Below are 23,975 nucleotides of genomic sequence, written 5' to 3'. Positions count from 1 at the left end.
CTTAGCCTTTTGATTATTCCGAATATAGCAATATTTCTTATTCAAATTTTGGAGAGAAAAAATCCTCATGCTCTGTTGTTTTCATTTTGGGAAATATGTTAGATATATCACGGACTTAGATAATCTAATTCCGTGGATATATATATACATTTCTAGAAAGTTCAAATTATAAATGGTACGTTTTCAGTGACCCATATGTTCGTACAAGCGTCACGGAAATAGATAGAATATGTTTCCGTGCCATCGCTGAATAGACGATGTAACTATATACAGAAAGAGACTATATATTGAGTTACTGACAATGACCTGGATAATTACGAATTTGCAATGTTTTACGTCTCAGAACTAAACCAGCTAGAGACGTATATATTATTGTATAACATACTGTACGTCTCTTATGAAACCAAACGTGTTTTCTACGTTCTTGTCAATAAATAAAATAGTATCAACTATCATGTTCTAATAAGCTATTAACATACATATCTTATTAAATCCTATTAAATTAAATGGAAGATTACAGGTTTTCCGTGTCTCTTTCTTTCGTTCTGGATATTCCCAAAAATACTAATAAATTATACAACATTGTGTACGATAAAGTCCGTGGTGCGAGGAAACCCCAACGATTTCTGACACTTTTTTGATTGGCCATGGAAAACGAGATAAATATGCGTCATTTTATTATATTTTTCGTTTGTGCTTTCAAGTTTTGTTGTCAAAACCCACGTGGGCATAACGGGTACACAAGAGGCTTAATTGGGGACGGGCACCTGCTCGATATAATAAAACTCGACTATTTCTGAATTTATTTGCGATCGTTAGTGCTTATCCTTACAAGGAAGAAGGAAACTTAATTAAATTATTGAATAACACGTTATATGGGTTTCATAACCATCCTGATATTAGAGAACATCGGTGAAGCCTTCAGGGTCCTTTTTCGTGAATGACATTCTTCGGGTATTCAATACGGAAGTGACGTAAACATTGCAAAGAAAAAATCCAAAACAAACAATGCGCATGAAAATAGTCCGTCCGTATTTAAAAACAAACATTTAGGGTAGCACGTCACACCGAATTGTGCTACGGAACGACATAGCTGTGTTATTATAAACGAGACAGTGATCGTAAAATAGTTATATATCATATCCAAAAGAATAACTTCGTTACTTACAAAGGCGGATGAATATTTCATGACTGAAGTAATGTAGTTCCGGAAGCCAGGAAAAAAGCCGTGTGGGGATTTAGTAGTGCTGTTATCCTTTGCCAGTTTATTTGGACCTCTATTTTAACTCATTTCGTTTGGCTTGGAGTATTGTTATCAGACAGAGAGTGTAAAGGAGTGTAATGGTTTGGAAGTTACTCTTTCTGACGGTGGCAGTGCTCATGTTGGGCAGCTGCACCGCCAATTTCAAGGTAAGTGCACATACTGGTCCTACAATGTCTTGATCGGGGGCACTGGAATACACAAACACAATGTTGTAGCTTACCCATGAATGACTGGTACCAAACGACTGTTCACTATAAGAACAAACAGTCACTGATATATTAAGTGGAATGAATGAATCCAATTTTACCTGTCCTGAATATATATATATATATATTGTTGTTTGTTTACGAAAATGATCAGAACATCTAGCTCTAGCTCTGGATGTAAACAGATCGTGTGTGTATTCCCCCTCGCCCGGTGGGTATCTAGGTCTGGAGGACTATTTATACAACCAGGTGAGGCGGAGACCTGGTTTTACGACTTTCTTTCAGGGCCACGATAAATCAAATCGGTGAGGAATAATGTTTATTGAGAGTTTTATATTGGCGAGAGTATATCCATGTCGGAATATTCAATACACATGTGTACGTGAATCGACGGGGTCAAAGAGGACCCATGATGATATGCATGTGTTCGGTGATTCATCACAAGATATTTCCATGGGAAGGACTGGATAGTATTTGTCACGAAGGAGTAGTGTCGTTTTAAAATAAATTGCTCACCCAATTATATTTAGGGTACATTGAATTGTACAGGTAGATAAAATGAAAAAGACCTTTTTTACTTCTCTTGAAAACATTGTTTGTGCGAGTGGTTTTACGTCCTCTTCAAATCACCACCAAGTAGTTTGGTTATTCAGCAGACTGACAAGAAATTATATATTAATCCATCTCATATTAATTGTCATATTTATGTCAATAATATTCATTTGTAAATGAAATAATGTTGTTTGAATGGTTGTTGTTTTTTCTTAAATTCTTAAATTTGTGCCATTTAACTGTAACAGCAAACAACATGCGTGTTCAATGTTTGTCCCTAATCTACTTGTGTTTCCAGATACCAAATATTTAATAGGCTATTATTAAATGAACATTGTGAATCTTTTATTGCCAGATTTGAACACTTCAAAAAATGTTTAGGCCTATATCAATTGTAAAATCTTATATCTTATTCAGTTAAACTGTATTTATAAACGTTTTTGGTTTTTTGTTCAGTTTTACTGCCGAAAACATGCTGTTACCCATAGGTGTTGATAGGATGTTAAACAATACCAAACCAAACCCTCCCTACAAAGTACCTTCTTTTCTCAAAATAACCAAAAACTGAAGAATACATTCCCAATTTCAATATAAACAATGCTTTATTTTCCCAATTCATGAAGGACCAGGCTGTTATAAAGTAAAATTTTAGGTAACAAAAACACTGACGGTTCATCAATATAATAAGGAAATGGGGACTTGGTACTGAATGGTACAATGACTGTTAAGTCATATTTAACAGGAAATAACCATATATATATACATGAATATTGTACTATACAGACTTATTGAATGGATATATGTATATAAGTGTGTGAAGTTATCGATAGATATTTTATCATTCATAAAATAGGGGCATTCAGTGTGCTCTGTATATATAAATATACATATTTTTTTCAATTCGCTTCAGATCTGTATGAATTTATTAGAGCAAATTTGTTAATGTTTCATTTTGTGGTTAAATGTACATTTAATTTTTTTCCTGAATTGTACATTTGTGTATTTCGTCAGCATCAACACAATATGATACACATGAACATTTTATCACACATGCCTACTGAATTGAATACATATATATATACAAGTTTAAGGAGTTATAGATGGTTATTAATCATTTAGTAAATACGAGTAACAAATGCAATCTGCTTCACATGACAAGGTCTCGCCATCTTGAGAGAGACAGCAATCTGCTTCACATGACAAGGTCTCGCCATCTTGAGAGAGACAATCATATTTTCAGTCTGATTATTGACATTTTGAATCTGCAGAACAATATTCCCAAATTATTTCTTATTTAATCAAATTCAATCACTATCTCCATTCTGCTAAGAAGAACATTAAAAAGTATGTCAATTTATGCTTGTTCTTTTGTTTAATACTAGCTAGGTCATATGAACTATCTTTTGTAAAAAAAATCCCTGCATTTACTCATTCACCCCTGAAGACACATTTAAACCCTTCCAATTCAAGGGTTGGAATAGTTCATTATGAATTACAGGGGTGAAAGAGATGATTTGTTTTTCCATAAAAAACCTGAATTGTGAGCAAACATGCAGCTGTCTCCTCTTTTTTTTTGTTAATTTGTTTATTGAAAGTGTCACTTCCGGTTAAAGTCATAAATTGACAGTTAGGCTAAAAATATGCTTCCCATTTTCTAATGAGTAGTATAAAAGTGTCACTATTCATTGAGTTATTTGTTTTGCAAGTTTTACTTACGTATGTAAATGTAAGCAAAACACAACACTTATTTTATTTGGTTTTCCTGTTTTGTTTATTGATAAAAATATGAACTTAGTTATGGCATATTGTAAATAAGGCACCATAGAGGACTGGCTTATCATCTTGCGGTGGTGTTGCTTATATTTATCTGACAACTTAAATTGATGAAATTAATCAGTTGGTCTTTGTATGTAACTATAAGTGTGCCGCTCCCATCAAATTAGTGTACAGTGACAAATTTTCTTCAAAGTTCCTGTTTTGAAATGATAAGTCATTGAACACATATATATATATATATGTTGTGTTATATGAAGAGTTACTGCGTTTTACTAGCCTAGGACTGTATTGATATTAATATCATACCCAATCTACTGCCTCAGAAGTATGGTAACTGTGAGTCCATGATATGTGAAGTGTCTATATAGCTACAAGTAAATAAGGTTGAGTTTGATATATAAAAATACCGTTCCGGAACACTGGAGAATCTGAAAGTCCCTATTGAGCTAACTTTAAATTGTTGTTTCCTCTTCACCAAACGAAGTACAGCAGGGTATATATCCCTTTCACCACTGTAGACTATTTTGGACACGTCCAGGTCAATGCATGGTATAGTCTATTAAAGTTACATAGGGGTGAAAGAGTTATTTACCATTTGGTGAATTTAAAACCTTAATTTCACCAATTACAACCTTAATCAGAGATGTATAATTTCATATTTATATGGTACAATACTAGTCCAGAGGCTGTGTTGGTTTTGAAAAATTCTAAAAGCCCAAACTGCATTTTCAAAGTATACATATACAATGTGCTTTGATAAACTTTAGGATTAAACATTTGAGGCGTTTAGGCCCAACACTTATGAAGGGAGGCTACGATCTTGCCTTCGTATCTGAAGCTAAGTTTGCATTTTGTGGAGACTTGTTAACCAATCTGAAACCAGTCCAAAGTTAAGTCTGTACTGCTTGAGTCAAATGTTACAATGAATTCCCAAAACAATCTGAAACAACAGTTGGAAAATGGTATCCTAAACCAAGATTAATCTTAATTGTGAGAATTGTGATAGAAGGTGATATTTTATCCAATTGCATTAATAATTATACGTCTTTAAAATACTTAATAACCTTTTCCAGAGTGTGCTTGATTAATTTACAAGGTATGTTAATTAATTATGGATAAATAATTAATTACTGCTGCAGCCCATGATGGGTGTATCCATATTAAGGTCTTGTATATATGGTCCTGTAATGTGATTTAGGTATATATACGTAGTGCCCTGTGGCTATATATAAAGCACAATGTGACACAGGTAGACATACCTGTTTGTTGTTGTGCCAAGTCCCTTACATGCTAGATTCTCTGATGTACAGTTGTTGACTGTCAGGAAGGTGAGGTCTTATTGAATTTAGGTGGTAACTAGAATTTGGCTTAAAGCCAGCATTGTTAGTTTGAATTTGGTGTTGAATACATGAAGATGCTATACAGGGATAGATCTGTTCTAAACCAAGCATTGTTAGTTTGAATTTAATGTGAAATGTATATAGAGACTACACAGGGATGGCTGCTCTAAAGTCAGCATTGTTAGTATGAATTTGGTGTGACATGTATATATATAATAACTACAGTGATAGCTGCTCTAACGCAAGCCTCGTTAGCTTGAATTTGGTGTGAAATGCACAGGAATAACTTCTCTAAAACAAGCATTGTTAGTTTGAATTTTGTATGGAATGCTGAGAAATCTTTTGGTGTGTTTCTGTTACTCTTTCACAAGTGGTGTTGAGATATATGTTGGCTTTAGGCCTTGTCAACTTTCCTGACAGTAACTTGGCCATATTGTTAGTTTGCTTTGCTCTCAGTAGGACAATCTTATCTTGGTTTAGCTATTTTTTACTCATCTGTTGATTTTGGTCGTGGTAACAGGGTGGTTTCAGTTGGTCATTAATTGTAAGGAAGTCATGTGTCCAGTGTCATGTTCATTAATGTGATGTTTTCCCATCCATGCTACATGTTATTTTCAGATATGTCCTGTACAAGTTTTCATATCTGTGGCCTGGTTACTGTAATTGAATATGTACTGTCGAAAATCGAATACAATATTTGTTTAATCACTTAAGTCAATCTACTGGACTTGTATATTAAAATTATCAAATAAGACAAACAATTAAAAAATTGGAATTGATAAGCTAGACAAATTGAGAAAAAGTTGGTTGTACAATGTATGTATTTGATTGGGAATGGATCTGTTTAACACTTAAAAATATAGGGGGTTAGAATTATAAATATAAATATAAAACTTTTTCAATTCAAACTAAAAAATATTAAAGCTCCTTTATTGGAAAAAAAGGTCAAAAATCAGACAAATATTTGTACAATGAAAATAATTTTAATTAGTGGACTTTAAATGAAACTGGGTAAAATAATAATTTAACAAAATGTCAGGATGCCAGATTGAAATATAACCTGGTGTGTGATGAGGCGAGGAATCTGGAATACACCTGGTGTGTGATATGAGGCGAGGACTCCTTCATGCTGTGACATACAAGGTGACTGGCACACAGTGGATTAATACCAAGTGCAATACACAGGGTCAGTGACACCAACACCTGAGTAGGTTTTGACATTTCTAGACTATACCCACAAGGCCATACATGTACACCACTCCCAGTACTAGCTGCAGGTATGGGTTAATGTTGCATTGGTATCTTCACAGCTGGTTAGTGTTTGTAAAGACAAGTGTTAAAAGTTGATTTGTTGGATCTAGCTATGTAGATGGTAGGATATAGCTGGTTTAATTTTGAGAGAGAGAAAAAAGACTGCTTACATTTGCAATAATTCAGGTTGTGACAACGTACATTTGCTACTGTTTATGAATTAACTCGTTCACGCCTTAACTTTCATAATGAACTTTTCCAACCTTTGAATTGGAAGAGTTCAAATGTGTCTTCAGGGGTGAATGAGTTAAGAATTTATCAATGTTGTTACTTCCAATATGCACGGAGATATGTCAGATTCTTAAATGGCCAACACAGTCTTGAAAATTATAATACTCCCCTCTGACTGTCTCTCCATAAACGTGAAGTAAAATATTGAAAATCAATTCAACATCCTTGGCGCTGGGAATTTCTGGTAGCCATGCTCCTGCGCTTAAAGTTCCCGAAGTCAAAATAGGTTTTGAAATATGTAAATAAATCTTCCTTAGGCCAAACAAGAAATATTTGGTGTTTCCAGTAACCCTACGTACCCTTAATTTTTTGTGCCTGCCCTAAACTTTTAAGGCAATTTTCAAGCAAGCACTGCTCAAACCATAAAACATTTGTTAAAATAAAATTTGTTACTTGCCCTAAACTTTTCAAACATGTTACAGGAAACACCTATTTTTTGGCAGGCCTTAGGGAGTTGTCATTTCTGTTGATGGAATATGTTGGGGTTGTTAATTGTTTCAGGAAAGAAGCATGTATACAATATGTATTCACTATTCCACATAAATATATTATTTTGTTAGATTATTTGTATCACTGTTTAGTAAATTGACCAGGAATTAATACACTCAGGGTCCATGTGATATGGGTCAAAGAAGTAGTATAGACGGTAAAATCCCAAAGTAGGATCCATATAATTTATATACCACTGCCAAAAAGTGTAAGCGTTGGCATGACTGCAGCTTTGATCAATCATTTCTGAAAAGAAAACCATATTGCAGAACTTTTATGAGAAATGATGAAGATGCAATGAAAAAATTGACAGGTAGCTTTGAAACAATGTTCTAGCAATCATGATTATAAATCTGTTTAAATTTACAGGCATTCAACAGCTGTTTTTCCTTTAGGAATACACATGTGTGCCTCTGTTCTAACTCAAAACAACCCCCTCAACACTACAAATGTACATAACCATTCTAATCCTGTGAACTCTTCACATTTGATCCTATTTAATCTTCTTTAGACGAGCAGAACACATTCACCGCGATAAGATCATTTCATATTTCAGCGAGACATGATTTGCCCTGTGTAATCCCTTCCCTGTGAAATCCCTTCCTCGTGAAATCATGATGCTTTGTAAGGACAGAGACCTGAGTCATACCTCAATTAAAGGTTATTCAATGTATTGATTATTTGTAGCTATATTTAAGATTGATTGATACCTAAATCAAATCTTCTTCAAGGTCAATGAAGATTCTAGAATCGTCAATGTTCACGTCAGTATTATGTTGTCGTCAGTCGTCAACTAGAAACAAAATTAACTCTTCCTTGTTGTGGTGATATGAGTATTCAGAATTTATTCCAACAGAATTTTCTGCGTGCTAACATCGCATTATTGTCTGAAACGTATCTAATCTCAAGTCATTGATGCGCCTGTATTAACACTGAAATAGGATCCTGCTACTTTCCCGTTTCCCAAGAAAGAGCTATCCACCTAAAAATTAATTCTATTTCTTCATTGAGTTGTGTTGAATTATTGATCTGGCTGTTGATTAGCGTAACTGCCAGTCACTGGTATGCTTGCAGTGTATACGTACAGTGTATATACACCCCCATAGCTAATATACACCAGTAGTTTTGAGATGTTTCTTCACATAGCTAGTATAATATCTGTCCAATACATGTGTGATTTGTTGGTGTACATGTTTCATGCTTTAAGTCAAGTAATATAATCTTATTGAGTTTCCAGTTTTCCAGTTTAAATTTGAATTCTTGAAATAACTACGCTCTTTGAGAAGGTGATAGCAATAAATTTGAAATCAAGTCTGCTGCAAAATAAAAATATTATTAGTTAGCGGACTTCTGCATAGAATCCATGTTTTTTTTGTATCCAAGAATAATCTATGTACTTATTAATCCTGCACTAACCCCATGCCTGTTAATAAGCCCACTCCTAACTATTGAATTTCAGTAGAATTGCCTACAAATGCTGTTTCATTTTCCTGTCACATAAATATAAGTCCACCCCCTACTTAACTAATTCACCCCTGAAGACACATTTGAGCTCTTCCAATACAAAGGTTGGAGTAGTTCGTTATGAAATTTCAGGGGTGAATGAGTTAAAAGTTTCAGATTACATGTATGTATTGGCCCCCAGGTCTTATTGGAGGATAAATACGGTATCCAGAGTAAAAAAAGTGAAAGGTAAATTATAGAAATTGCATTAACTCATTCACCCCTGAAATTTTATAATGAACTACTCCAATCTTTGAATTGGAAGAGTTCAAATGCGTCTTCAGGGGACAATGAGTTAAGTGCATAAAGGGCCAGTGTCATGTATTTTAGGGATCTGACGTTTAGGCAGGAAATAACAAGCCATAATCATTTGTACACGACTGAAGGATCGTTTATTAGACCTTTCACCACTGTAGACCATAATGGACTCATCCAGATCAATGCACGATAGAGTCTACTAAAGTGACATAGGGATGGAAGGGCTATTATCATGATCTCAAATGCAGAAATGGCCAAATATAGTCTGAGAGTTTATATATATGGCAGATGTGAAGTTGACAGCTTATACCATAAAATATATTTGTTTGTTTGTTTGTGTTTTACGTCCTATTAACAGCTATGGTCATTTAAGGACGTGCCAGGTTTTGGTGGTGGAGGAAAGCATGAGTCCTGGAGAAAAAACACTGACCTACGGCCAGTACCTGGTGACTGCCCCACGTAGGTCTCGAACCCGCGACCCAGTGGTGGAGGGCTAGTGGTAGCAGAATGTCAGACACCTTAACCACTTGGCGTCACACCACGGTCTCTGAAAATAAAAACTGTTGGCTTGTTTTTAAATTAAAAGTTAAATATTACGTTAGTAGAAACATGTATGTACTGAACATGTTAATAATCAATCCAAACTCCACCTGTCCTGGGTAACATAATTTACCGTAAATAATCATAATTTTTACATTTGTCTCTTAATTGAAAGTGTTGGAACAGTTTATGTTGATTTGCATTCTTGTTTATTTTTACAATCAGCTTTATCACACCTATCTGTGTGACTGTGTTTCGAAGTCAAAATTGATCCTGTAAATTTAATTGCTGTGGATCAGGTGGTGAGCAGGTTTATTTACGGAACACGTAAGTAACCTGTAGTAGTTGGTAGAAGATAACACGACCAGCAGATAAACTGTTAACAGATTTACGTGTAGGTGATGGTTCAGGCTTATAACTCTTGATCATCATAAACTGCTCAAAGTAAGAAGTCATCGTAGCGTTTCCAGCACAAGAACTGTTCAAAGTCAAAATGCCAGTTAAAATGTTAAATATTTTTTGCATCAAAAACATCAGTTAGATTCCTGGCTTGGTAGAACAGAGCTAGCTGTATCTGGTATCTGGCACAACAAAGGAGGCCCCCTGCTCTTTTGATCAATATTGCAGGAGAACAACAGCCTACTGGCACAGGGAGACCGTTGATCTAGCTGTGTATATGCCCCCCTTGGTGATAAGATCTATGTTTGTAATCTGACTATCACATGTAATGGAGATTCAAGAATGGACAGATGTCTAACATTAGTTATCAGTTAAGTATACTGGTACAGGTTGTCAAATCACATCATCATGATCAGGTAAACTTTAAGGTTGAGATGATTTCCTTGTTTCGATTCAGTATTGGATAGTTGTTTGAAGTGTTAGAACTAGTGAGGGAGGCTGTAAGGGGAGGGGTACTTGTAACTGTGAATACGGTAGTCTTTTCATGGTTTTTCTCCTGGAACCTGGCACATACTTAAATGACCATGCATAGCTGTTAAAAGGACGTAAAACACCAACGAACAAATCTTGTCCTGCAATATATACAGTAATGGAGGGGGCATTAGTGAGTTTTTGACATTTCCATACATTCATCTGTATACATGATCTATTGGCTAGACTGTATTTACTATTTTATTTAGCACCTTTACCTACTCTGTTAAATCTTAAAAGTCCAAAACCTATCAAACTTTACAGGTTATATACATTTGCAGAAATATTTAACCCAATATTGATCAAATGTAGGTCACTGTGACCTGTATTTTCTGATTCACTGCTGACTTTGTGTGTTTGTTCCATTTCTTGGGTATAGATTTAACCATGTGTGCAGAAAAATAGTAATTTGTATTGATTTACCATATGATGTACGTATAAGAACATGATATTTTTTTCCAATATTGAGGCAATTCTTTTTGCTTTGATTCAAAAGAGAACAGTTTCAACACGATCACTGGTTCAGTTCTAAATGAATTGAAAAAATAATTCAAACATTGAAAATAGAAACTCGCGCTATTTCCATTATGTGTGTGAGTGAGGTGGGTAGGGGATGATCGAGGGTGAAATAATTGAAGGATAATTTCCCACATTTCTTTTTGTATGTATGTGTAAGAATGACATAAAAATACCACAACATAGTCTACTTCCTATTTAAAATATTTTATCTGGGTGTAAGATACTGGGGAGTTTATATCCAAGTACAGGCTATTTTTAGCCCAGACGGCCGTACATGCCGAGTGGAAATCAAATTCGCACATGGGTGGTGTTGTTCATGGCCAATTTGCAGGGAGCTTGTGTTGATGCCCTCTTTAAGATAGGCCTATATATATTTAAGCTGAGGTAATTGTGGTTGCCATCCTTTAGATAGACTCAGACTGTCTGCCCGGTATAATTAGAAACTCTGGTTTTACATAATACTCATCATGAGGACTAAACATGAGAAAAACCCAGTATGCATTCTTTGTTATATGATGCATGTTGTACAGCTTTAATCTGTGTGACACCAACATACCCTGTCTCCAGCACACATACACACATGCACGCTTACACAACACACATGGGGGCACGTCTTTAAATGACCTTAGCTGTTTATAGGATGTTAAACAAAATAAAACCAAAACTAAATAATCTGTGTGACATGTTTTAACTCATTCACCCTTGAAATTTCATAATGAACTATTCCAACCTTTAATTTGGAAGAGTTCAAATGTGTCTGTAGGGGTGAATGAGTTAAAGGCGAATGCTACTGAACACTAAATGGACTCTCCAAATAAACAGCAGTCTGTCATGATCAGTGTGACAGCTGCAGTCCTTTAGATAATCAGAGCTGTCTGACCTGTAATATATTTTGAATTGCAATTGGCTGCTCTTGACTTTACTGCTTACTTTTAGATAGGCTGAACTACCTGATCTGGTTCTAAACTGCAGTACATGTCTGGTGGATGCCTTCCTTTGGATAGGCCAAGCTGCCTGACCTGTACTGATACCTGTAGCATCATGATATGCAGGCAGTATAAATAAACTACTCACTTATCAGGAGCAAATTGGCTGCTAAAATATACATATACCCTCCCTGATAGTAATAAAGGATGCATGTGGTACAGTACACACATTACCTATGCTGTAGCTCGGTAATCCGATTTGAGGAAGCGGCGCAGGCATTTTGGTTGAACTTCTGTTTTATTCATGATGCATGTTAATAAAAGTAGTAAAACAGGAAACAGTATAAATGGAAGAATGTGAAATCAAACTGGTCAGCAAGTCAACAGATGTAGATTTTTTTCAGATATCAATGGCCTTTTAGTTGATTATGAGATGTAAATTTTTGCGTTGGCATACATGTACAAATTTATACAACTTGTGAAAACAGTGAACGAGAAATGTGTAACATCTCTTCTATATCTACGTTTGTGATCCTGTCACAATGGAAATGTATTCACACTTCTCCTGCAATGCATGCACAATACAGGATCTTGTCAAAATTAGATAGCACACAGAAGTTGGAGAAATCGTTTAAAACAGAAATCGTTTAAAACAGAAGTTATAATTGATGAAATCTGTTTAGGAAGAGGAGGTGGAATTGAGATGTATAGGGGTTATTTCCCATACCGAAAAAAGTTNCAGCAGTGCAATTATTTTCTAAGTCCAGAAAAGGTACTAAAAGTTATACCAGAATTTTTTAAAGTCCAGAGAAGTTACAAAAAGGTACACTAGTAAAGTTTAAGTTTAAATTAAGGTATCGAAAAGTTATAACTTTTTTGTACCTTTTATCAGGAGTACAAAAAAGTTACTGAAAAGGTACAAAAAAGTTATACCTATTTGTAACTTATTTCGGTATGGGTTGTGTCATAATTCATATACCAGGGTATTAGAAACTAGGTATACCCTCCTGAGCGTTAAATATAATATAAGGGGCTTGGTCAAAAGGGGTCAGATCGATGTGCTGATTTATTTTAAACAGCATCAATCTCTTCTCAATGTACTGGATTGGTTTCAACTAAGTTTTACACAGAATTGTATGGTAGTCACATTCTTAGTCAATGAAGATAAAAATATATGCAAAGTATTGTGACAAACACTCCTCAGTGCTCTCCCAACCTTCTGAATAGACTTCATGTCCAGCATCAAACTCAAGAATAACCAGCCGGTGAATGATTTGAGACCCTCGGGCCTTTTGTATTGACTATATATCATAGAGTTTCTTCATAGCTACCTTGATTTCTATCCTCCATTACTGCACCTGTCGATTTTAGAGCAACCAAACTATGTGTTTTCAAATTAAAGGTAGGTGACCTTGTTATACTTAAATTCAACATTAATTCGGCTTTCATCCCTCCCAGAACTAATGGAATAGTCTGATCTGGGACAAGGGTGAACCCATTAAGAAAATATGGTTTCAAAGGAAGAATTAAATTTTAAATGCCTTCAAATTTCTTGAACACAATATCCACTATTTACCCTGTGGATTTAATTTTGGGCTGTTACATACACATGAATTAACCAGCTGGCATGCTTACAAAAACCTTTTTGATGTGATTGTAATATTTCAATATGGGTTTATATATACATTTATATAAGTCCCCTTTTGAAGTTTACCATACTCACCTTTAAAAGGGATTTGAGGAGTGAATTTGGTTGAAATATGACGCCTAGTGCATACAAACCACAGTGTGATCTTTTCTCAGCTGGTGTAAGCTCCCTTATAATGAGTGCTATTGTGCAGTTGTTTCTTCTTTCACAAGACTGGGGCCCACACCTACTAGTATATACCTTATCCAGGTGTTTGTAATGAGATCTTACAAAATCTTAACAATTTGCCGTGAGGGAATTTTTGTATGTTGCATATCATGTGTGCACCTTAAAATTACTTACTTAAGACAGTCTGCTTATATTACACATATACATTTGTAGGTGCTTTTCTGCACTTATTTAGAAGAGTTTACATTTATCAGATATTTGACCTAGCCTCTGTGTATATTTGACCAATTTATATTTTTTAAAGTTATGATATATTTGACACCTACTTTGAAATCTGTGATAGTTTGACCTACTTAAAAATTTTGATCATGGACATGACTTACTTTTATTTTCCAATTTATTTAATACAGTTTTAGCAAAAAAAAATTCCAGGTTACATGATTTTTTTCCTTCTTTGTGATGCTGGGTGATACATGACCTATATATATATATAGACAGATAAAGAAGGTCACCTGTTGTTGTTATTATTGATATCGTGGACCTTGATATTAGAACACCAAACAAACATACTAGGCTAGTCTATTACAGCTCAACCTTTAGCCATGCAAATGTCAACATCTAGCTCAAATATACTGTTTGAAATGCCAAAACATTCACACATAAAGCATAATGTCATTAGGCTTTAGTTTAATTTGACAGCATCTTTTAGGTTTGTTTTTATACACTTGTCAAATTTTTGACAGGATATGTTATGGTTTGAGGAGTGCCTGTCTATCTATCTATCCAAACATTGTTTCCTGTTAGATCACCTAATTAAATGATGTTATGTTTGAATAGAAATAAGGGTTATCCAGTTGTAATGTTAATGTAAAATGTACAAATCAAGTAAAATTAAGGGTTATAATGTAAAATGTACAAATACTAAAGATAATTTACTTCAGTTGAAATAAGCATATAATTAATTAGTATACTGACTTTTGATTGGTCAACACAAAAAATTGGCGTTAATGTTCTTCAATTTTGACGAAACTTGGCGACATGTACACTATACAAAGACTAAATTCAATTTTAAGCAAACTCTGTATGGATATTAGACAAGTGATAACTCATTCACCTCTGAAATTTAATCATGAACTATTCCAACCTTTAAATTGGAAGGGTTCAAATGTGTCTTATTGTGCCCAAGTACCCCCCCAAAAAACACATGGTCAGGCAGGTGACCCTATTCCTTTTCATACCTGCAGTTATCTGTTCCGACTGACCAGACTGACCACTCGGCAATTAATGTTCTCTCTACCACAACAATTTTCTCATCCTCACTAAGAAGTTTGCTATGTATTAATACTCCATTAAAAGACTGCCTCTGTTAAACACCACTTTAGAGACTTCTCTAGCGTTCTATATATATACAGATTTCCCTGTATATGGGCAGCACCTATAGCTAGCTAGGCACCAAGGAAATTATTTCACAAGAAATGATGGCTATACAATCTAAGAAATTCCAATTTTCTGCTTGACTGGCTTTTTAGGGATGTAAAGCCAGACACACTATAAAACTATGTTACAGGCATGTTTGTTAGTTCCTGTACTGCCCTGCTGCCAATCAATTCTCCTGTCAAATTTTCTCTTTGTAATGCAGTTTATTTTGTTTGGTGGATTCGGAAGAAAACTAATGAACTTGGTCATTCATGATCAAGGAACTTCGTGTGAAAATATTTGGATAATTTCAAATAAGCGAGATAAATGATGCACCCATGTGTATACTGATGTATGAAAATACTTTTCTCCTTGAATGGCTAATTAAGATAGAGCAGAAAATATGTTTCCTGGCTCTGATTTGGAATAAGAATTGTGAAATAGATTGACCACAAATTAACAGTGATGGATAAGGAAGTACCTCATACATGTATTACTAGATGTTAATTTCTCGACCAACCTGCCTAATAGATATTTATCACTACATATTGAATTGGTACATGTAATTGTATTCCAACCAGTAATTTGGCTTCAAGATGCAGACCATTTGGCAGCATTTGAATTGCAGTTGCATGTGTAATGCAATGTTTATTCTGGACTTGAATGGTGGTGGGGGCGGGGTTAGGGGAAAGATGGGGAGGGGGTAGTGTTGTTTCATATGCAGAATTTCGAAATTAGAGGGAGTGGACATATATACTGTATGTTAGATTGGCCCCCATCTCTAGAATATTGAATTATTAGGAAAAAAGTTTAACTCGAAAAAATTTGATCACTTGGATGTCTGATTCTAGCCTAAGTTCTAAACTAGAGGGAGATAATTAAAGCTAGTAGTAAAATGCAGCCAAGAAATTCTTCATTAAAACTTAGGGGCTGGTAGCCAGTCTAACTGTATGTACGTATACATATTTAGTTGTTTTGGAGAAAGCACAGCTTGCGGGTTTGGTAAATGTACACAGCGGTTTGACACCCAGTGTTTGTTACAACTTCTCTTGTATCTTAGATTAGAAATAGTTATAAAGATCATGTATATCTCTCGAGAGAATATTGTAAAAAAAATAATAAAAAAATGTACTTGTCTCTCCGAAATAAAATAAAGATGCTGTTAGAAAAGTCGCAACTGTTCTTACAGGAAGTAGTAAACTATCAGGGAAGAGGGAAATGACACAAACAGGATTGGCAGAATTGATAAAATTAACACATGCAATAAATAGAATAAGGTCATGTGACGGAATGGTTGGCAGTGTGTGAAACTCCTTAAGGAAACATGAGAGGGCAGATGTTTGATACGAAACAGAAACCAAACAGAAACCGTGACATTTTATTACCTTGAATCAAGTTATTGACAAACGTTTCTGGTATGTATATATGCACCTTGAATTCAGCAGGAAAGTCCTAAGGTTATTTACACAAATATGAAAAGGATGCGATTCCCTCCAGTTGGCTTTGTACGTGGTGACATCGTACAGAAAGCTGCAACTGAGAGTAAAGACCGGCCTGTTAGTCATGCTATATTTCACCTCAGTTGATCTCCTCGGTGATACAAGGCATGACAATATTTCCACATCTGTTGTATAATGAAACTATAAAACAGGAATATTCTGTATTCAATATAATCTAATTATATATATAATGTACTTGTGTTCAGTTTGAACAATTTACCGAGGGTGAAAAAATCCTTGGCCTTGATCATAATATCATAAAATAATTGCAGTGAAATATGGTAATGTGTAAATCAAAAAATCAAAAAAAATCCACTACATGTTATACATGAACGAGAAACCTTGGTGATTTTAATATGTAACGCTTATATATGTTCCTTTCAAAATAATCAGTTTTCTTGTGTTAAATAATGAATTAGGCTTGTGATGTACGTACACACATCGTGTTAACCACCTCATCAAACATACAAATTTAGAGGAATTCATTTACCTTAAAATATTATAATATCTTTTTTCTCTCTCGCAAATGATAGATTGGGCTTAATCACCGAGTTGGCTGAATTTAATCATTTACATGCAATGTACTGGACACGTGTATAATTATGAATTACATGCAAAGACACACTGGTACATTTGACAGAGTCATGCAACCAGGAAATACACATCTATGCCTAACAGAAAATTGTATTATTCAAATATGAATTTGACGCCAAGTCATAATTTGTGTGTGTGGTAGGCACAATGAGACCGGTATAAGGTCTTGTTTTAGATACGTATAAGGTTAACCATTTTTGTTTAGATAAAAACTTTGGCAGAGAACTGGACTTGGGCATTGCAAATGTTGAGATATAAACATATCAAGTACACAATGTATACATAATCTAGTATAGTATGGGTCAAAGAAGAAATATAGACGGTAAAATCCCTGTATATATATATATAATCTACAACGGTACATAGGGTATGTTCTTGCCAAAACATTTATGATGTGAAATGTTATACGTAAAAATGTCTGCCACTGATAATTCCTGTACAGATAAAGTGTTTAAAATCCATATTGATGTGTCATAGGGTGAAGCTTGTCTGTCATGTTAAAGATATAAAACAAAACAATAGAGCCAAGAAGTCTTTTGTACTTTTCTACCTCTACCTACCCGAGTTTTACCCTAGTGCTACCTCAATACTTTAATGCCTATTAAACCTTAATTAGCAAGCACTATATTTTAGTCTGTCTATACAATAAAAAGTTGTCTTGCACTAATCTTATTATTTGATAGTTGAAAGACGAAATAATTATGTTTGGTCTGGTTGCATGGTTACAGGGATAGCGATATGTTCCATTGCCAAATTCAACAGATATGATATTCAATGATTTTGTTGGTTTGGTTTGGTTTAGTATTGTTTAACGTCCTATCAACAGCTATGGCCATTTAAGGACCGGATTTTGTTTGTACAATCATGTGTATTTGAAGGCATTGGTTATTTGATAAAATTATGTTTGGTCAAAACTGGAAAAACCTGAAAGTCTAGAAACTGGCAAAGTGATCATGACAACATATTTCTTTTGGCATGTTGTTTGTTTGTTTGTTCAATTTAATTTGTTGACTGCTAGATCTCATATTGCTTACGAATTGCAGTTTCCATTAAAATGAATAATCAGAAATAAAAGAGTGAAATATAAAAATGCGAGTTTCAATTTTTGGCAACGCACACTTTTTGGAAACTGTGATGTGGGATGGGAATAGGTCTGTTTCTCAAACCAAAGAATTTGATTGGGGCAATAAAAAATTGACCTGAAGCTCTAGGTCACCATCACAGATTGATCCAAACTAATTACCATATCTATATAACATTACTCATGATTAATGTTCTATCACTGTTAAACATATGCTGACTTCATTGGTCCTTAATCATCAGAAAATGAAATGTTAAACCAGGTTTTGTTGCATCTCAATTAAGAATATGTAACTCCCCAGTGACCTCAGTAATGGAAATTTTGAATTAGATGAACACATTGCTGATATACAACTTGCATTTATTTAAAACATCAACACTGTATGATGATTAAAATGCTGTTTGTAATGCATGGTAATTACATATAAATGACAGTTCAATGTAATACATCAGAAGTATATTAATCAAATTTAAAACGTGCTGACAATTATGATTATTGTGACAATTGTTAATTGCATGATCATGCTCTTTCTAAATATATTCATAAAGTGTTGTAATTATCTGCAGGAGTGACAGCAAATCATCAGTGCTCCAGGATATCAACTCATTCACCCCTGAAGACACGTTTGAACTCTTCCAATTCAAAGGTTGGAATAGTTCATTATGAAACATCAGGGGTGAATGAGTTGAGGCCCGCATCAAAATGTTTGTCTTGCCTTCTTACCTATAATTAACTACAGTGTAGACGTAATTTATATTGATGTACACTTAGATGTTTCTTTAGCATATTGGGAGAAAATTAATTTAATACCCAGTTTTCAATATCATATAATTAGTTGTTTTGACATTTTAATAATGAAAAAATGTGTTTATAAGGGTACATTTTATATTCATCCCTATTATATGGGCTTTCAAATAATATCGGGGGCTGGGGTGGCCAATGCAAGTGGCTAAGGCGTTAGACATTCTGCTACCACTAGCCCTGCACCATGGGGTCGCAGGTTCAAGGCGTACGTGGGGTAGTCGCCAGGTACCTGCCGTAGGTTGGTGCTTTTTTCTCCTGGAACTCCGGCTTTCCTCCACCACCAAAACACGGCACGTTCCTAAATGATCATAGCTGTTTATAGAACGTAAAACACAAACAAACATATTTGATATCATAATTAATCATCAATGAATTAGAAGTTGGTTATTAAAAAAACCCACCCCTATCTATCTACCTACCATACAATATTAATGCCGAAGAATATTATTTAAATGAGACGGGAAACAGGTATATTTTTATATTTGGCCTTAAGCACCCGAGTACCACCTTCAGTACAGTTGAAGGTAAAATTCCTTTGTGTAATCGGCAGAAATTCAAATTTCATTGTTGGTGTTATGACCATGTCTATCTGTCAACATTTACACATTAAATTTGGGCTTTATGATCTGAATCGATGAAAGGCTTGCTTGTTAGAGCACAATATATACGACTATAAAGAGTTTTTATGCCTTGAAGGTTATGTTTGAACTTTTGAGCATGAACTTAATGCTGTTTTAAAGGCTTGTAATCACCACCAATGCTACGATTAATATCTGTCTTAAACACCAAATTTAAATGTCAACCTTGTCTTAAGTCACTATTGGCACACATACTTTTATTTAGAGTTTTGTATTTGATTATGTTAAGTTTATTGTACCTTATGTTAATTGCATGTCCTTAAATGACTATAGTTGACATAAAGCACAAACAAACCAAACTAATTGCACTATAAATGGTTGATAAAAAGAACCACGAAAATCCATTTATACCTACTGTGAATTAACAACATAATTATCAAAATGCATTGAATATAAGTTTTCTAGACGATAATTTGTTTATGAAGTAACCTTTTGCCTAAAAAATGTTATAACAGATATGATTGGTCCTTATATTATCAGAGGACACCTGTACAGTGAGTTCTGGCTATATATCTAGGACCTAAACAGGGGTCTGTATTCATGAAACTTTTCTCGTGCTCAATCTAAGATTCTGTACTAAAAAATTCTGGTACCTCACTTAAATCATGTGATATGGTCAAATAGTAAAGTGTATAAACATGATGATGATGTCAGATGATGAGGATGAGGATGAGGAGTGTAATAAACTAGTTAAAACTTTATAGACACCTTTGTTTAATGTGTATGAACAATCATGTACTTATGAGCTATGTCAGATATGTCTTGTCTTGTAAAAAAAAAAAAAATAATAATAATAATAAAAAAAAACAAAAAAAAACAACCAAGTGTATAAACATCAGAAATAGATTTTGGCTTTAAAGTCTATTCAAAATTCTTGCAAATTATTAACAAAACTTTATTTTTTATCAATTTATCATCGAAACAAGATTTTAGGGTTGAGTACAGAATCGGATATTGAGCATGAAACAAATTCATATAAGTACAGCCCAGGTTAACATTCGCTATGATAATTACATATTTTTCAATCTGAAACTTGTATAAAAATCTTTCTATTTACTTCTTATGGGTCTCAACTGATGCTTTATAGCACCAAAGATTGGAGAAAACTACGTTAAAAAGAAGTGGCAATTAATTCCCAAAATACACAGAAAAATCTCAGACTTGAGTTGTCTGTCTTCAGTAGACTAAGGAGAATGGACTTCCAATGATAGCTGGTATATTGTCCTTATATACCTGATAAAGTTATCTGATCATAGCCAGTGTTTTAGTGTATTGAATGAATACATGTGAACTCTATGTAACCCAGACAGTCTAGTTTTGTCTGAGAACCCTTGCCATCCTCTAGAGCTGCTTCCACACATATACTGTATAACACTTCTTGTTCGTGGGCTTAAATTGTGTGATTTCGTAACAGGAACAACTTTATGGGGCTTTACTTTTGTAAAACACCATTACAAGTCCACAGGTGTTTTGTCTTTTCGTATTGCAGAGTTATCTGCTTTTGTGAGCAGGTATTGATTGTTATGTCATTTGATTGTGAGAGAAACATCATAAATTTTTGAGAAAATAACGTAAATATTTCACACAAACTAATGACGTAACAATCAATACCTGCTGACAAGAGCAGATAACTCTGCAATATGAAAAGACGGAATATATAATTTGATATAAAAAATTAAGGATCCCTGTCCCACTGCACTGGTTTTTCATAGTAACCTCCATTTAATATAAAGTTGTATCAGGACACTTTTCTTGACCAGGTAGCTCAGTTGGTTACATGCACCCCTACATATTTAAACTGGACTAGCCCAGTCTTTGATTTGGTAAGGTTCAAATGTGACTTTAGGGGTGAATGGGTTAAAGAGCCATTGTATTACAATCTGAAGTTTTGAGTTCCAACGCCAATGTAGTCTTGCTGTATTTTTGAACACTGAAATCACTGTTGTTGATAACAGTTTTATTTCATCTTTCATAAAAGTTCTGCAATATATGGTTTACTTTTCAGAAATTAAGTGTGATCAAAGTTATGGTCATGATGCTGGAAAACACTTTTTGTGTTGCCTGCGAAAAGCTGGTGACACATAGGTATTGCTATGTCGTTGTCGGTGTTGAACAGAGGTTTTTTCCTTGGGGCGATCAAACTCAAACTTCATGTAGTGCTTCCTTACCAAAAGTACTTGCTTAGGATTGCTTTTCATGTCCGAAGGTCAAAGTTCAAGGTCACTGTGACTATAAATAGAAACTTCACTAAAACTGTATACTGGACGGCTTCGATCTACCACTTGACCCACCGTGGATACCTCTGAAATGCCGTCTTACTCCAAATGTTATTGACAACACTAGCTGTTTAACATCATAATCCACAAGTTTATTAATTTATTTATGGGAAACCATCCGACAAATCATACAAATTAAACTTGGAATTGAGACAATGAGTATCCATAGCAAGTTCCTTAAAACTTCTTCCCAGAATAACAGATTATATAACAAAATGATGCCATCCAAAAACATAATCTATGATTATTGCTTACTTTTAACATTATTTCTTGAAATGAAAAGTGCATCTATTTCTTCGTAATCTCCAAGCTTCCTGCGCAGGCAACACATCCACTTCCTGGAATTCTTGTTTACAACACATAGTGAAAGTTTTTGGCAGTTACAGGGATTCTAATTCTTGATCAGAAGGACGGTAAACATGGGCCTTTGATTTGTGTATTTTCGCAGGCTGTGATGTTGGAGAGTCATTTCACAAATCTCCCCTTGGGCAAACATATGGTGTTTTAAGTGTCTAGTGTGACATTTTATACTGGGAGGTTATAGATGTGTAGGCATGCCCTGCTGTTGTGATCAGACTGGTGGTGTTTAGGACCAGTATAATATTAGAACCATATTAGGCTATATAGTCCGACTTGTGGTTTTTAAATTGGTCTGTGCTTCTTCCAATGGCCAAAAATACTTTCTCCAAAAGCATTTGCTAGTCGCCCACTTGGTACAGTAGGTGAACATGGCTCATCTCGAAGCTATATATATATATATATATATCAGCCTTTTACCTGACTCAGCTTGTTCAGGTATATATCTGTAGTGGTATATACATGTTTAAGTTTGTGGCAGGTTATATTTAGCTGTTTTACTATAGATCTAATATTCCCTAGATAAAAAGGCTGACTTCACTTTAACACCCTTTTACATTTATGTACAAAAATCAGGAGTTTCCCTCCAAAATACAGAGAGTTGGCACAATGACACTTGAAATCCATGTACTGTATTTCAAATTCTAGACTTGGTGACAACTGTACTACACTGTCTACCTACATTGTAAATGATCTTACTGAAATTGTGGGGAGGTAAAAACGTTCTTTACTGTGCCCACCAAAACATTGAATACCACATCGACCAATATTGATCAATGACACTTTGAGTCTATGTACTGTATTGCTTAGCAGGGGGAGGTTGTCAACAAGTCTCACAGGACTGGTCAAGGCCTGGTCAAGTTAATGAAATTATAATCAAATTAAGGTCATTTTGATATTAGGGTCAACTTCCTAATTTTAGTCTGTAATACAATATGTACATGGTAATTAAGAGTAGATGATTACCAATCTAGTTTAGATGATTACCAATCTAGTTTAGGCCCAGAGGTCATGAGTGTTTGACAGCATTCTAATTATAACCATGGTGTGCTAGTAGTAGATACATGTATGTTAATTGCTGACAATGTGAAAAAGCTTCCCAACTGGAGTCATTCCCTCTGGTTGTGACATCACCATACATTAACCCTTTCACCCCTATGTAACTTAAGTAGACTCTACTGTGCATTGATATGGACAAGTCCATTATGGTCTACAGTGGTGTAAGGGTGAGTTATTCCCTGTGAAAAGTGAAAAACCATGAAATGCGAAAAGTGTTGCCGGTGATAATTAGAGAGAAAAAACAATACCGAAACAGCCAAACCATCATTACCTACTTCAATTTTTTAGAGAGAAGAAACATGAATAACATTTTTTTTCAGGCCTGACGACGGGATTATACTGAATAGGGCTGCAACGATACACCTGCCTAACGATATGGTAGATATCATGGTTTGATTGATGCTTACGATATGATATGTATCACGATACACCTACCTAACGATATGGTAGATATCATGGTCTGGTTGATGCTTACGATATGTTACGCATCACGATACACAGATCTGCTCAACAGGTCAACTTCACTATTGATGGAATGCAGGATTTTACAGTTTTGTCATAGATTTAAATAGTAAATACTATCAAAGTAT

General features: G+C 34.7%; 1 protein-coding gene across 3 annotated transcripts in view; it reads left to right on the top strand.

The window, feature by feature from the left end:
* Positions 1-1,059: 1,059 nt before the first annotated feature.
* Positions 1,060-23,975, top strand: part of LOC110443492 — a 76,286-nt gene continuing 53,370 nt past the window's right edge. For 2 of the 3 annotated variants that reach the window (XM_021487726.1, XM_021487725.1), the window contains exon 1: positions 1,063-1,410. In XM_021487726.1, the coding sequence (XP_021343401.1) occupies positions 1,342-1,410 (69 nt within the window). In that variant the 5' untranslated portion in view covers positions 1,063-1,341. Of the gene's footprint in view, positions 1,411-23,975 lie in introns of all 3 variants that reach the window. The other variant, XM_021487727.1, reaches the window with a different exon arrangement.

The sequence above is a fragment of the Mizuhopecten yessoensis genome, unplaced genomic scaffold (assembly GCF_002113885.1).
Source record: "Mizuhopecten yessoensis strain PY_sf001 unplaced genomic scaffold, ASM211388v2 scaffold716349, whole genome shotgun sequence".
In the NCBI taxonomy this organism is placed as follows: Eukaryota; Metazoa; Mollusca; class Bivalvia; order Pectinida; family Pectinidae; genus Mizuhopecten; species Mizuhopecten yessoensis.
The sequence above is the reverse complement of the archived record's forward strand: the minus strand, read 5'-3'. Positions and strand labels throughout refer to the sequence as shown.